The sequence below is a fragment of the Stegastes partitus genome, unplaced genomic scaffold, assembly GCF_000690725.1.
Source record: "Stegastes partitus isolate 25-593 unplaced genomic scaffold, Stegastes_partitus-1.0.2 Scaffold983, whole genome shotgun sequence".
Taxonomy (NCBI): domain Eukaryota; kingdom Metazoa; phylum Chordata; class Actinopteri; family Pomacentridae; genus Stegastes; species Stegastes partitus.
The window spans coordinates 1-15,826 of NW_007578714.1; the positions used below are offsets into that span (position 1 = coordinate 1).

A 15,826-nucleotide genomic window follows, 5' to 3' on the forward strand; every position below is an offset into this window, starting at 1 on the left:
AAGCTGGAATGTGATTCTGATATTACACTCAACATCAGAAGTGTTTCTAGTCCAGTTTATCGCCACAGCAAACTATAACCTCAATATTAACCCCTTGAACCTTAGACGGCCCTGCACCATGTATAAAAATGCAACTTTTGAAGTCTGTAAGTGTGACACATTCATGGAAGAGGCCATCTGCTGGTGATCTGATTAAAACAGATGCAGCATTTATTTTGGCAGATTGTAGTTGAGAAATTCCAGCACAGGTTCAGTAACAGCGCTGTGTACCCGCCCAGTTGAAACCAGAAGTTTACATACACGTTATAAAAAGACACTCAGTGTCTGACATTAAACCAGACTAAACTTTTCCTGTTACAGGACAGTTAGGATTACCAACATTATTTCTATTTGCTACACAATGTGTGTAAACTGAACACGCATGTACACTCTAAAAAGTAACTCAAGGAACCCAGTCCCACCACGTACTTATTTGCATTGTTGCACGAAAACACAACTAATTTACTGATTTATATTCAGTATTGAGGGCTGCAAGGTGTCTCGGTGCTCAGCACTGTTGCCTCCAGTGTGGTCTTTTTCAACAAAGAAGTGTTTGTGGTGAAATAAAAATGCTAAAAGTCACCTCAGAATCATGAACAAACCCTGATTTGACCACTCATAAGTTACTTAAGGCCCGATCATTTATTGGTACCCTAACTTGAGCAGGTGTTTTACAGGGTTTCCCACGAGAGTTGAACTTGATCCAGTAACCTCATCTCATCAAGTCACCAGGTTGAGACTGGACTTACTTGATGAGATCAAGTCTGAGTCTGGTGTGCTGCTGCTTGGTTGGAAAGAAAACCAGCAACCACACGGCCCTTTCTGGAATCACTTTGAAATGTAACAAAAGGTGGAATATCTATGAGCAACTTCTAATTTTAGTAATTACAATAATGACAAAAATATTGCCAAATAAACTAAACACTAACTAAACTAACTAAACACACTTTATTTCACTTCATGGCAGTTTTATCTAAAGTGTCACTGGGTCGCTCAGGCCGGGCTTTGCTCTGGTGGCCAGTGGACTGTACTCACTTCTGGCTGTCGATTTTCCCACCTGCACAGGGCACAGCGCCGTCTTGTGGCATAATTGTTAATTGTCAGTTGTCAGTTTTCCACTTGGCTACAATTGCTTTGGAGAAATGCGTTTATCACCAAAGGAGAACCAGTTTGGCGCCGCTTCAACAGTGTTTATAGTGTTTTAGTTGTACTTACGTTCATGAAGGGGGAAGTTTAGGCTGCCGTGTACTTTATTTATAAGTATTCATGTTCTTAACCGAATGATGTGGCGAGGGGTGTTGAAAAAGCCTCATTGTTTGTCCTGTCCGGGTGTTGCTACTAGCTAGCTACACGTACAGCCATGTTAATGCTCCTTTTTCACCCAGTTACAGCAGAACAAGCGGCAAAAGTCACATCCTTACTTTTAGACAGCAGTGGCTCTGTTATGTAAGTTACTGTTCTTACCTTTTTCTGATACTCTGGACATTTGCTTTCCCCCCATACGATGGACAAATTAGCTTAGAGGGAGCACTGAGCGACCCGCTGCGAAAGACATTTCAAGACAAGCCTCACACTCATTTGCCAATTTGTAAAAGCTTTTTACTACAATTTGTTGAGAATACAACGAAACTTTGGCTGGTCACATCCAGTTACACTGTCCCAAAGACCCTTAAATACTGTTAAATAATTCAATAATTTCTCAGGTCCAGCTTCTATTCTATTCTAAATTCGTTACACCGACCAATTATGCTAAAGAGGCTAAAGGTTCGCTATCACACAATTTGAGCTAGCTGGGGAAAATACAAAATAATTATATTTCACTGCTTTTTTTCCTCCATATTTTGATTTCATTGGACCACCCATTCATCAGTTAGCTATACCTGCTTTCCGGCTTTTTTTGAGGAGGGCTGGAGCCTATTTAGCTTGTGTTGTCACCAGTTGAGCAACCATGTCTGTGGACGGGGGGGGAGCCAGAGCCCCTGGAGAAATCCCGCTAAGACCCACGGACAACATATCAACTCCACACGGGAAGGTTCTATCGCTGAAATCATGGAAATCTATGTTATTTCTCGTTCTCAAACCCTCAATATTATCTAGCGGTGTGTTTGTTTTTGGTTAATTACAGGGCAAAAAGCAAATGTTTTGTTTACTCGTGTCTCCTCGCCGCTGGCATATACCTATGGCCGCTGGATTGTAGTGGAACTAAAGTACTGAGCGTCTGTCGTCGAACACGGAAGGAATAAGCAGCGGACCGACCAACTCAATGTCGTGCGACTGACCCTGGACTAAATATAACTTTATATTATGAGGGTTTCATCCTGAAACAAAGGTAAATATAAGTTCTGCATTACAGAAATATGGGTTAATATCGCTAGTGTGAAGTGAAACGCTTCAGCTGTTCACTCAGAGACGTTTTGTTTGTCCTCCTGTCAGCCGTTAGCTCGTCTGTTCAGTGTTCAGCAGCGTAACATTTACTCATCAATGTTCTTCTACTGCCATTTATTTACCTTTCTGACTTAAACGTGTCATAGGCTTTCAGAGACACTTTCAAATGTCAGTGAGGAGTTTGAGAAGGTGCAGATACACCAGTAAGAACAGGCGGGGTGAACTGCTCAGGTGTTGAGCCTAAAACTGGTTGCACGCTGTTTGTTAAAGCTGTATTTACTAGTTTCTATATTTCTGCATTTGATACGTGCATAAAGGCCCCTCACAGAACTTTATGTGCGTGGTGACACCAAAGGTTTGTCTTTGTGGAACTTGAACGTTTCTGGTCACTGATTAATTGTGACCAAAAAAAACTATAGCTGACATTTAGGATGATTATAGACAACACTATAGTATTGTTTCCAGTTGTTAGGTTGTATGTGTTTGGAATGGGTTGTATCCTTGTTTAGACTGTAATCAGCATGATTTAGGTGCTGGGTTATATATGCAGAATTTTTTTAAAAATTAAAAAAAAAGGTTTTGCATTATCATATAGGGTAAAATCTCTTTAAAACATTACCATCGTGAATTTAATCAAGTATTTTTAATGCTTTCAGATGTTAATGGAATGGAAAATTGCATTATATGAGTACTTCTCATTTGGAGTTGTTTCATCCAGTAAAAACAACTGAAGTGGTTATGATTCACAAAACAGATCAGGGGAAGTATTGCAGATACATAAGCATAATCCCTCCTGTGTGCAGCAATCCGTTTTTGGGGAATGATCAGTTCTTGTCCATACCTCTTGTTAAGTGTCTGACCTCAGACCTCTGTGTTGATTTAAAAAAATAAATGTTTTTCAGAGGTTCAGAGTTCTCCTGCTTCTTCTATTCATAGGTTTCTTGTGGAAGATTAAAATTTTTTGCATATCTTTATAAATTTGTCTATTTGCATGTTATTTTTATTATGATGACGATAATTTCCCCAATGTCCAATTAATTGTTTGTTAATTTATATTTTGCCATTTACAGTACTAAAATGTATGGAAAATCAAAACTTTATCTGCCATCTTCATTTAATTCTGCTTTAAAAAATGCTTGAATTTCACTGGCATCAGCAATAAATTTAAATGATTAGCGCAAGTTTATATATGTTTATTAAAGATGAATCAAGAAAATTAACGAGAAATATATCTGTAATTGAAAACTACAATTAGTTGTGTCTCTTTACATTTTCTTTTTTAATGTGAGCTTTAAGTAAATTATTTCCTAATTGTTAGTGAATTTGCCTTTATTGTGTGTTCGCTCTGCTCAACCAGACCTTTTTCTTTTTTCATCAGATGCTCTCTGTTGTATTTAGAAGAAGCCCCTTTGCAGCTCAGAAGGTAACACAAATGTGATTTCAGAGCTTCAAACAAATCATTGCTCATATTTTTGTAATCATTTATAATTAGAAAGCTAAGACATATTTTAAAAGTCATTATGAATGTCTTTTTAGTTGTTGCACTGGGCAGGTCCTCCACGAAGATGCTGGACATCAGCCCTGACCAGAGCCTCAGATGGTGGATCTGTCTCCTCCTGCTGGTCTTCATTAACCAAGCTCCTGTCTACAAAAAGGGACACTGGACAAGTGAAACCTCTAGCTGTCCTTGGGTTCAGGAAGACTGAGCTCCTCCAGCCAACACAGACTCATAATGCTTCATTTCCAGTGAGGAACCAACATTTCCACTCTTCTGCTGTGAGGCTGAAGAAGCGACCTTTGCCTAAACCTAGTCCCAGAGAGCTGGATCTGCTGCGCTATGACATGAAGCACTTGTGGGAAGGTCCCAACCCTGCCCTCTATTTGGGGTTTGCGGGGCTGATCCCCTTCGTCTGCCCCACTCTGCTTATGGCTATGACTGAGACCTACTACCCAGAGTTAGCTTACGCCCAGGTAGCCTACGCCGCATCCATAATTTCTTTCCTGGGCGGAGCTCGTTGGGGATTTGCACTTCCTGAGGGCAGCCCAGCCAAACCTGACTGGGTCAACCTGGCCAGCAGCGTGGTTCCCCCCCTGTTAGCCTGGGCGACCATGCTGATGAGCGACAACATTGTTCCTGCAACCACCATGGTTATCATGGGACTTGGAATATCACTGCATTATGATCTGTCTCTGCTTCCCACTTATCCCAGCTGGTTGAAAGCCCTGCGTGCCGTCCTGACCACTGTGGCATTTTTTTCTCTATTTGGTACACTCGTGATGAACGGTTTTTACCCAGAAAAGACATTCTTTTCAGATTGAAAAGAGATTTTTATGTTGCACCATATCTACATTTGGGTGATCCAACTTAAAGATTTTTCTTGATATTAATCCTATTAACTGTCTTAATCAGAGGTCTGTCGGATTGAATGTCTTTGTTGGGAGTAACTGTTTGTACATCATTCTGTACAAATAAAACATTTCATCAGCACCTAACTTTTATAACCAAGCTATTCCGTGATGTTCCTCTTGTTCTCTGTGAGTTAGAGAAACACGTTTTATGTTCCACACCAAGCCATTACATCTAGATACCACAACTGAGAGGAAATAAGTATTTATCTGTTATTTTATTACTACCACTAGAAGCCTCAAAGTCAAAGCTTTTTATTTCCTGTACAGTAAAAGGAAAATAATAAAATAGACTGAAAATATAACTAGTTCATACGTAGTGTATATCTAAAAGATGCACTTACACTGTTCTTCATTCATTCTTTATTTTGAACATATTTTTAAAAAAAATTAGAGAAATAAAAAAAAAAGAATATATATTAATATTTCAACAAGAGATTATTATTGCTATTCCTTCTTGTCCAATCCCAATCTCCACACTCACTATAGAGTGTGTATTTTAAAAATGCCAATCGTAGACTTCAGAGGGAAATCATGCAAAATGCTAAGGATTTAGGCCTGACTCCATCAAATCAGGCATGAGGGCTCTGATTTGGACTTTTTGATGCTACCTTGCAGCCTTTCTGTGAGTCGCATCTGCAAACTTTCCTGAGGGACTTACCCAGTTCAGAGTTAAGTTCATAAAATAGGTAATGGACATAGTTTTCCCCTCTTCCAGAGAATGTAACCAAATCCACCATGAAAGGAGTAGGAAATGAATCCGCAAAGTTCATCTACAGCATGTGGCTGCTCACTGTTGTGTTTTTTTTTTTTATAGCACATTTTGAGTTGTTTGTATTTTCAGTGAAATGTAGGATTCACGGGTGTTCTTGGCTTTCCTGACTTTTGGTAGTTTACTATGATGTATAAACACGAATGTCACAGAGTAATCAAGTCAGTGTGTCCCATTCCTCCTTTTTGTACCATTTGAAACCCTCAGTCTCACACACTCAGACTGCAACATCAGTTAAGTCTGTGTGGGGTTGATGCTTAGGTTTTATGGTGGAGATTGGGATTGTGCCACTGAACAGAGTAGACTCAGAGGTATACCTGTGGTTCTCTTCCAGAAACGATAAAGGGCAGCAAAAGCCCAGTTGCATTTAAAGCGACAGACACGAAAACAGCCGTTTGGAACAGGACTAAAACCAGGGGTATTATAGGTGTGACAGAATGAACAATTTGTTCACATGTCCACAAAATATGTATTTTAACAGATTTATAAAAAGAGGTAGAATACTACCCCTTTAAACAATTATTCGTTTGTCCAGACTTAAAGGTTATGAGCTGTTAAATGGCAATAGCATAGCTGTAAGGCAATTATTTTCTCTTTGTACCATAAATTAGCAGATCTACTATTACTGTCCTTATACGTGTCTGGGATCAGACAGCTAAAATGAGGAGTACTGACATCACAGGAGGAAAGGGCATTACATAAGATCTAAACGAGAGTAATCTGTACTTAAAGCTTCAGGGCTCAACTGCACACCATCAAACGACACACAAGGCTCCAGTGAAAGCGTGTACTCAGTTTCACATGCATGTGAGTCGTCTCTGCCATGCTACTTAAAAGACAAACATCAAAAATTATTCATTTTAAAATTTCAGTGAACATAAATACACTTAATTATTCTCACATTTGTATTCAAATGTTTTTTTTATTAATGTAAACACCAGCATCTATGAACCAAATATTGGAAAGAAAGGCAAGAGAAAAGGGACAGTGCACAAGTCCACAGACATCTGGGGGAAAAAAACACATAAGGCACATTTCTTATCTGTTCACCAACCTCACTGAAGAGGTGCAATGATGTCCTATACAAAAAAAAAAAAGCTGTGAAACATTCAGGTGAAATCCATTCCCAAAACACAAACCCATGTCAAACAAACAGAATGTGAATGACCAATGTGTGAATATAGTATTGCACTTTTAAAGTTTCCTCAGATTTCTTAACGAAACAGCTCCCCTTCTCACAACAGAGACATCTTACACATTTGGAAGATTGTGTAAAGCTGTGAAACACTGTGGCTTTCTAAATTTTTGGTTTGATTATTTTTGACAACGGTAGAAATAGCAAAAAAAAAAAAAGAGCAGATATGTAGTAAATGATATGTTGGACTTCATATCAGGATCAACATTGGTACAATAAGGTGCAAATATTAGAGGAGCGTGTGACACATTACAAGATCCTGATAACAAAACAATGGCATTTCTACTTAAACCAACAAGTAAGCCAAACAAAAACTAACCTCTCTAAGTGTTTTGGTTTTCAACACTTAAAGTCAGTTGACTCAAAGTGTGCCAGAGACTGGCAGAGCACTTAAAGCTGTGGGTGCATCGTAAACAGAGCCTGGACAACAATATGCATTTGAAAAAAGACGTCATTATTCCTCGTCTTTGTGCTGCTGATGCTTCTAAACACACTCTTACTGATAGTGGCTCAGTGGTTTAGCCAAGTCCTGCAAACACATCAGCAGCAGTTTGAATCCAGACTTTGGTGACCTACAGGTAAACAACATCCTCATATGCCAGTCAAAAGAAGGGAAGTGTTTTGAAATTTTAAAAGAAAAAAAAAAAAAAAAGATTGCTGCACATCTTCTTAGACTCTCAGGGAAACATGCCGATGAACGACTCTGCTGCCTACTTCTGAATACCCAGACCCGAACGCATGTACTCATACACCACGTAGCTGATGCTGACAGCTGGTATGACCTTCATGAAATTGGGCAGGATGCCACGGTAAAGTCCAAAGAAGCCCTCCTTTTCCAGGATCTTCTTCACCATCAGATTCATCGGCAGCTGCTCTGAGCCCTCGATAGAAGCTGAGAAAACAGACGATTAAAGAAAGTCAGGTTTGTGACATTTCTGGGTTTTTGTCATGTTTAACCTCTAAAGACCCGAGCTCTTGTTTGATATGCATATGTTGAAATAAAAAAATATTTAAAACCACATATATATAATAACAACAATAATATAATAATTTTTAAAAAATAACTTCTGTAGTAATATAACTCAAAATGTGAGGTCTTAAGAGGTTCAGTTACCAGGACATGAACACATTTTATGTTTTTGGCTCCTTACAGCAGGATACTTTGTTTGAAATCAAACAATACCAGCAATTAAGGAGCTGTCTTTTCAGCTGCAAAAGGTTTCTAGATTTTTTACACATATCGCCCCAAATATGGCTACTTTTGTTCCTGTATTTTCAAGTAACAATTTTTATCCCTTCAGAATAAACCTGAAAATCAGCTTTTATTTTTTGTTTTATTTCAAATCCAGTGTTTGAGCCAACACAAGAAAAATGACTCTGTACCAGATGGACTTTGTAATAATTTGTCACAAAGAAAATATTTGCACTGACATTCATGAGCCTTCTTTTAAACTTATTTTGTGTACCATAGTAAAAGACATAGCCTGAACAATCAGAAGAAAATATATATTTCAGCATCTGAGTTAATCTCATGTTTATATGGTATTTAAAGCTATAAACAAGAGTCTGGGACCACAAGCAAAATGCCATAATTTGTACATCAATAGATTGTTTCTTTGTATTGTTTTAATAAGGGTGGGTTAACTGTACCTTGTGCCTGCATCCGGGTGCGGATCAGAGCCAGTGGATAGCTGGCCAGCTGGCCACAGGTGCTGGAGATGGTCCCACAGCCCAGCAGCACCAGAACACCGGGGTTGGCGGTGTCTTTGGCATAGTGGGACAACCAGAAGTTCTTCAAGCTCTGGGGAAGAAGAGTGTTGGTTGCATTATATTTGACAAAATCTACGTATAAGTAACATTTATATTGATGAAGATGGTGCTGGCTTTGAAAGAGTAGTGCTTTATCTAAATCAGAGTCTATCTATTCCAGAGGATTCATCAGTACGTACCTCGTACACAGCCAGATCTATCCCTGCATACGGGATGATGCCCAGAATATTGGGAATGTAGCCCTTGTAAAATGCCTTCACGCCCTCCTTCTTCAGGATTGTCTTGGCACAGTCAAACATTCCTGAGTACTGTCCAGTTTTCCTCAGGGTCAGACGGGTTTTCATCACCTGAACACACAAACATTATCAGTCAGGCTGTTTTACAGCAGGCAGATATTCTAGTAACACATTTTGCAGGCAGCAGTTGTTACTTAACAGTGAAGTTTACAGTCTGGGCAGTGGTCTGATTCAATTTACCAGTTACTGATGATTGTTTTTTTCTGTACCATATTCTCTCTCCACCAAATGAGTCCACTTTGATTCTGTACGTACAACTTTTTAAAAGCACCTATTTCTTGCTGTAGCTGTATTCATATTCATTCACACAAGATCATAATTCAAATGTTCTGCTGGAGCCTGTCCTTGTGGTTCCTACAGCCCTTTATGATGTTATCACTGTTATGCTGTTGTAGTTTGCAACCACTTCCTATAGATTTATTAGACTAACAATGAAATAGCAAAAAAATAAAAATCATAGCTTCTTTCAGAGCTGTGGTCTCCTGGTCTGGTTGGTTAATAAGCTCTCATCTGACCAAAGCTGGACAATCACCAGCATTACTTTCATAAGGAGAAAAGCACTACATTGACCTCTTTTCAGGATTAATGCATTATTTTTGGCAGCACGAGGAAAAGGCTAACTGTGAACACGTCTTCACAACCTTGAACTGGCCCAACCTAAGGGAGACTGCCAGGTCTAATTTGTTTGCAATTTACTGAACATTTACTAATAGCCGGCTCCAAACCAACTGACAGCATGTCAACACCGTCATGGGTGTGGCTGCATTTTGTTTAAACTGATGGCCAGATAGTCAAGGGTGAACTTAGCCGACAGCCATTTGCATATGAAAGCCTAAACATCCAACATGGCACATCATTGTCTAAAAACTGTAGGTTAAGTAGTCTGCTTTATATTCCTCAATAGTTCTGGTGCTGAGATCCAACCAATCGATTTGATAAAAAAAAGGTACATTTTCAGTCAACCTTGATTTTCTTCGATAAACCAAACAATAAATATCAACAACGTACATTTATGAAAATAGAAAGTCTTGCTACAATGCTACTTTAGTATCAGAAATGCCTAAAACCATGCCCATGCCATCTACACAGATAGTGTCCCTACATGTTGTGGGATGTTGCCTCTCAGTCTTTGGCATTACCTACAAATGACAGACAGGTTTGTGATCGCAATACTTACTACACATTACAATCACAAACCTGCACCCTTCGTGTATCTACCCTGCTACAGATACACTTCCACTCACCTCCATGGGGTAGATGGCAGTTTGAGCTGTGGCTCCAGCCAGCGATCCTGCCATGAACCTCTCGTGGGGTTTGACCTTCCCTGGTTCACTGGCCAGCAGCTTCTTATACTGATGAAACAGTGACACAGGAGCAAGAAGAACTCATTCAGGGTCATCCAACAGTGACAGTGAGACTGTTGGTGTGAGTAGTTGTCAACTCTGGCTGAAACTCCACCTTGACACTGAATCTTACTTATCTTTGAGAATCCAACAGTGACATGCTGAGGATGACACAACATATGAATGTTTCAAGCACCAAACTCATATGCTAGCATCTGTTCAGAGAGGGTGAAAAGTGTTTACCTGCTCATAAGCCATGAATTTAATGGCTGTTTCGGGGGCGATCTTCAGGACGTTAATACCATTTCCTCTCCACAAAGACGTCGCCCCTCCTTCTTTTAGCATTTGCTTAAAACCTCCAGCAAGGCTGATTTTATTGCTCTTAGAAGCATGAACCTATAAATAAGAAAACAAACAAAAAAATCCAGAGACTATGATTAACAACCAAAACTAACAAGAGAAGAGTTTCATTCTAAACTAATTCTGTGCCATTCCAGCTGACTCAAGCTCACTTCTCTCCATATTATAATACATATACCACAACTAATTTGTGAATCTGATCCCTGGAACCACTGAACATGTGATTAAAAATCTAATTTATGAAGACAGACAGCAATGTAACAGATACTTGATAAAGCACAGAGAACAAATGTTGACCCACCTGCATGAAGACCTTCATTCGGTCCAGAGGGGCGGTTCCTGTACGAGACACAGCGCCCGCCATGGCTCCTGCTGACAGCTGCTTCCACCACATACCAGTCGTCTTCTCTTCCTCTGTGAACTCATCTGGGATGGTGAGGCTGTCACCAATGTCCAAAACCTAGACACAATACAAAACAGTCAAGAAGATCATCAACAAGAAGGAACCATACAGCAGTTCTTAAAATAATCAAGTTGCCAGTGAACCTCTGAGGGCTAACCCTGTTTCTGTCATTAGAGCTTTTAATGTTTTTAAAATGTAATTAACCCAATGGACTGTGTTTAAGATTAGCTTTAAATTAGCACAGCTTGAAGATCACACATCATTCACAGCTTCACCTTGCACTTAATGCCTGCCAGAATGGGACACACGCCACGTCCTTATTCAAAATCTTGCGTAACTACAGATCCGCACTGTAAGATCGATTACATCATTTCACAGCACTGGTATAAAACTGTACTCTCAGTTTAAAGTCCCTCTCTGGTCATTGATTAACCACCCAAAAAATCCATCTCTGTGCACCAAAGTTATTAAAAAGTTTTTGGTCCCCCCCCCCCCGAATAAAAGCCCGTTCCTGCTTTAAAACAGCTTAGATGGAACTCCATACTGTTGCCTCTTTGAGAATGTCCCTCTCTCTCCTCTCTTACCTTTGCACTCACTGCAACTCAGCACAGCAGCTCACCTCATGTCTCTTGTCAAACACTACAAAACTGTTGTAAGTTGTAGTTGTAAGTTAATATTGTAAGTTGTAATATTGGAGTGATTGAACCATACATGTTCCACCACTTCTGAAGAAGACTGATACAGAAAGCATCATCCTGTAAGCTGACAGGATTGATTGTTTTAACCCTACTTTGGATGAAACCCCAGAGGTCTGAATGCATATTTTTTGTGTTTATGTTTGTGGCATCTGCAGCAATTTTGTTTCAACAGCTCAGTCTAAAAAATGTGCAGACAAATCCTGTCATGTTAAGGCCTGTAGTGACATTGAGGATTCATTTACAGTTCCAGTAACATATCGTCTTGTCAAATCTAGCCTTCTGTTACAGTCTTTCCTTTCAAATACACAATAACATCTTGACAAGAGCATCAGGATGCAGAATAGCAGCACCCAGTACAGATGGGAAACATCTGCTGCAACTTGTGGAAAAAAAAAAAAAAACACACCAAGACTTGAAGGGACACATTTAGTGTTTGAATAGGAATAAGGAAAAGTTACAACAACCACCAAAACCCAACCAAAAATCTGAGAACCAACAAAAGCTTGTCTAAGCAACTCAACGACAGGCTTCCTGATCTGTACACAGAATTCAAGGTGAATTAAGCGTTCCTTTTTTCCCCAACTTCATATTAAAACTGTTGTAAAAATATCCTGAAATGTTCCCATTATTATTTTTGAACCATTACAACTGCATTGCTAGCACTGCTCGACACACAACAAGCCCAAAGACTAACATTAGCTCGTCTAGGCTAATGTAGCATTAACTCATAACCTGAGCTGGGTATGATGTTGTGCACGTGTTTATGTGTATCAATACACTGCATGTGCAGCACAGTTTTTACTAAACAGGAGTTTAGACTAAAATATATCCATTTCATTGATGTTTTACATTAGTATTGAATTTGATATTGAGAATTCAACAGTGTCTTTTATCTCTACACAGGACAATATAAATATCAACACAGCCTAAAATCTTATTTGCCTTCCTTTTTGTGTTTTATATCCTGCATTAAAACTTGCAGAGATACTTTCTTTGTCATCTTATATTCTTTTTAAAAAAAATTTAGACTGAGAGATGCGTTGCTTTAATTCTAAAGTGATTTTTGTAGGTGTTTCAAGGATTGTACACAATTGCATTTAGTGGGAAATGGAATATTTTGTCATCCCTGAAACATTCGTGGGAATAGAGAGACATTATATTCTTTTACAATATAGTCATTATAAGCTTTTGTATTAGAAAAAATTGAATTGCTTCAGCATTCATACTATTGTTTCCTTGCTTTGTAAATGTTCTTATAGAGAGTTTTTCAAAAACTAAACTGATGCTAGATGTTGCCTCATACCATTATTTACATGTCAGCTTTTACAAAAAGTCTGGAAACAATATAGAGGCCAATATTCTTTTTCTTTACATGACATTTCTTAGTGTTAGAATAATTGTGGCCAAGATATCTACCAGGAAACCTCCAGTGAAAACTACTTAGTGTGATCTATGGTACACAAAATGCCAATACGTTCACCAATATCTATATACAGTATTTATGATAAACTAAAATAAAGACACTTTAACAAGGCTTTCATTTATGATCAGATGAAAACCTAAGCTCAAAGTCTGAATACAAGAACCTACCATGTCCACCTCCACCTCATAGATCCCCCCATCGTCCTCAAACTCGAGGAAAAACCAGTTTCTGTGTTGCTGCTGCTGCTGCTGAGGCTGCAGCAGAGCCATGGCCATGTCAGACCTTTGATAAAGCTTCTGATCCAGTCAAGCGTAGTCCAACTATCATGCAAGCTCAGTCCTAAACTGAAGCTCGCAGACAGATCAGGATCCTTCACAAGATTCTAGTAAAGGGTCCAGATAGGTGTTGAGGGCCTGCAGAGCCAAACGCTGAATACAGTTGTCACCAGTAACCATCGACTTGAAAACTGGAAATGATGGGAGGTTCTCACTGCCATCCAAACAACACCTTCAGTCTCGCCTTGCACTTGTCCTGTTCTCGACTCCCTTCCCCTCACCTCATCCTGTTCCAACCCTACTGACGAGCTAATCCGCCTGCAGGTCACACTGAAATTAGCTTATCTCTACAGAGCTTAGAAACCACAGGTTAATATAACCTGCGAGGCTGTGCCAGTGAACAGAGGCAGCAAACGTCAGAGATTAGCCATTGACTGTAACTGGCTCTATACGTCTGTGTGTTCAACAAGCAGAAATTTGGCGCTGAACTTGATCAATTTATAGACCAGGCCAAGAAAGACTGTAGTCTGTGTTGGCAAATAGCGTTTCCGTGTTATTTTTAGGCACCCTTTTCTATATAATAAAAAATCACCATTAACAAGTCACACCAAGCTTCTTTTCTAATGTCACCTTCCACATATTCACAGGACAGTGTCGACCACATTCAAAAATCATAAACTCTTCGCTCTGCTCCTCTCATCATGCTCCCCCTCCAGCTCCTCCTCCCTCCTGTTCAGACCTCTCCTCTAGCATTGAATGAATCTAATTTACTGACGTAGAGGCGCTGATCTGTTGCTAAAGCTCTGGTCCAAATCCAGCATCAGTTGACAAGTGTCTTTCATGACTTTCCCCTTTAGTGCTATGGATCTAAAGGTGAGGTCTTGGATAGTCAAAGGGCTTTGACGGCACAGGCTGCTAGACAGTTAACCGTTTAACCTCCATGTCTTCCATTTTAGTTAAATTTTTAAATTAGTGGTTTATTTTTTTTGTCTCCTTAGCACATTTTATTTTCATTTTCTGGCCTGTGTTAATTGTAGAGGATATGTGATTGCAAAATTACTTTTTGGAGATACTTTGGTTATGCTTTTGTCTCTAAAAACACCTGTTACTGGCTCCACCTATTCATGGTAACCTCATTCACTAAGCAGCAACCTCTGGGGATGTACAATGGCTGCAGTTCCTCAAATGGCCACTTGAGGCTAAGAGTGGGTCAGTCCTTACAGACCTCCATGGTAGAATGCCCAACTTTACAGCAGAAATTAACATGTTTACAGTCAGATACATAAATCAGTTTTGGGCTCTAAAGGTAATGACGTGGTTCATGACAACTGCATGCAGTGTGAATTTGGCTATAGCTAATCAATTTCAAGTGTATAAAGGCTTAAAGTTATGTATAATTAAGTGACAGGTGGGTACCACTACTGGGTAATCCATGGCCAATGGATATTTGTTTGGCTCTACTCACACTGAAACTGAACATTAGACTGAAACTAATATTATTTACTATATACAAAGTTGAAACATGTATTTTTTAGGTTGTTGTTGTTTTTTGACTAATTAAAATAAATCCATCATCATGGTCTCTGTTTTCTCCCTCACACACAAACACTACCATATGAACACTTGTACTGTGTAGTTAATAAATAATGCCCTCTTCTTACCGTGGAGTGCTTCCAGTAGCGGATAATCTCCTGCAGGTTGGTGACTGTGTTTAACAGGAAATGCTCCCTCCATTCATTCCAGTCCACGGTCATGGTGCCGTCCACATCGATACTATAGGAGAAACAGACATATTTATAATCTCGACCTAAAGTACAACTAAAGCTCAAGTAACTGGGCACACTAGTTGGTTCACTTGGGTGAGAAATAAGTTACATTTTTGCAGTAAATGGGCTTAATAAATTTAATTTATCCACTAACACAGATTATAGAAGTTTTGCTGCCCCACGTTTACCTGTTTCGCAATCCCTTCTAAATATGTTTGGCCATTTCTGCTTTTATTATTAGATAAAGAAGACTGAGGGAAGAAAGAGATGTGGGATGACATGAAATGATGACCCTCAAAGGTCAGTGCCTCTGAGCAGGATCCCTTTGGCCACCAGGAGGAATGTTTCAGTAGAAACATTACCTGAATCACAATTAAAAATGAGAAGAGCTGCAACAGCCAGCGATGCTAATCATAGATGAAACCAACAAATCAGCCCACGGTTGTATTTTTCATTGGGACAAACATGTGAGAACAAGAAAGATAAAACGTCATTTTCATTACATGTTTCAAGATAAAAGTGACTGTTTATCGTTAATTTATCTTCTGAGTTTCAGACTATATCATCAAACCTTCAATCGAAGCACATGCACGAGTGAAACAATGTAAATTCTCTCTTCCAAATCTCCTTCACTTTCTCAAAGGACTTTCTTCTCTATTGCACAGTCAAACATAGAAAGAAAGATGGGCCCAAAG

The 15,826-nt window shown here is 39.3% G+C and overlaps 2 protein-coding genes across 2 annotated transcripts in view; one reads left to right on the forward strand and one right to left on the reverse strand.

Annotated features, from left to right (window-relative positions):
- Positions 1-2,061: 2,061 nt before the first annotated feature.
- LOC103366812 (transmembrane protein 69-like) lies at positions 2,062-4,926 on the forward strand. The gene is made up of 3 exons (XM_008294648.1): positions 2,062-2,368; positions 3,803-3,847; positions 3,961-4,926. Exons 2-3 carry the CDS (start codon positions 3,803-3,805, stop codon positions 4,741-4,743), a joined length of 828 nt encoding a protein of 275 aa, XP_008292870.1. The 5' UTR covers positions 2,062-2,368; the 3' UTR covers positions 4,744-4,926.
- Positions 4,927-6,504: 1,578 nt separating this feature from the next.
- Positions 6,505-15,826, reverse strand: part of slc25a24 (solute carrier family 25 member 24) — a 15,797-nt gene continuing 6,475 nt past the window's right edge. The window contains exons 4-10 of the mRNA XM_008294649.1: positions 15,027-15,138; positions 10,868-11,026; positions 10,450-10,602; positions 10,108-10,215; positions 8,747-8,914; positions 8,448-8,598; positions 6,505-7,689 (exon numbers count right to left, since the gene is read on the reverse strand). Coding sequence (XP_008292871.1) covers positions 7,508-7,689; positions 8,448-8,598; positions 8,747-8,914; positions 10,108-10,215; positions 10,450-10,602; positions 10,868-11,026; positions 15,027-15,138 — 1,033 coding nt within the window. The 3' untranslated portion in view covers positions 6,505-7,507. The remainder of the gene's footprint in view (positions 7,690-8,447; positions 8,599-8,746; positions 8,915-10,107; positions 10,216-10,449; positions 10,603-10,867; positions 11,027-15,026; positions 15,139-15,826) is intronic.

Bases quoted from the DNA above. Each gene is read 5' to 3' on its own strand.
- LOC103366812 (XM_008294648.1), top strand. From the start codon at position 3,803: ATGCTCTCTGTTGTATTTAGAAGAAGCCCCTTTGCAGCTCAGAAG. The intron at 3,848-3,960 runs GTAACACAAATG...ATGTCTTTTTAG, and splicing joins GCCCCTTTGCAGCTCAGAAG to TTGTTGCACTGGGCAGGTCC.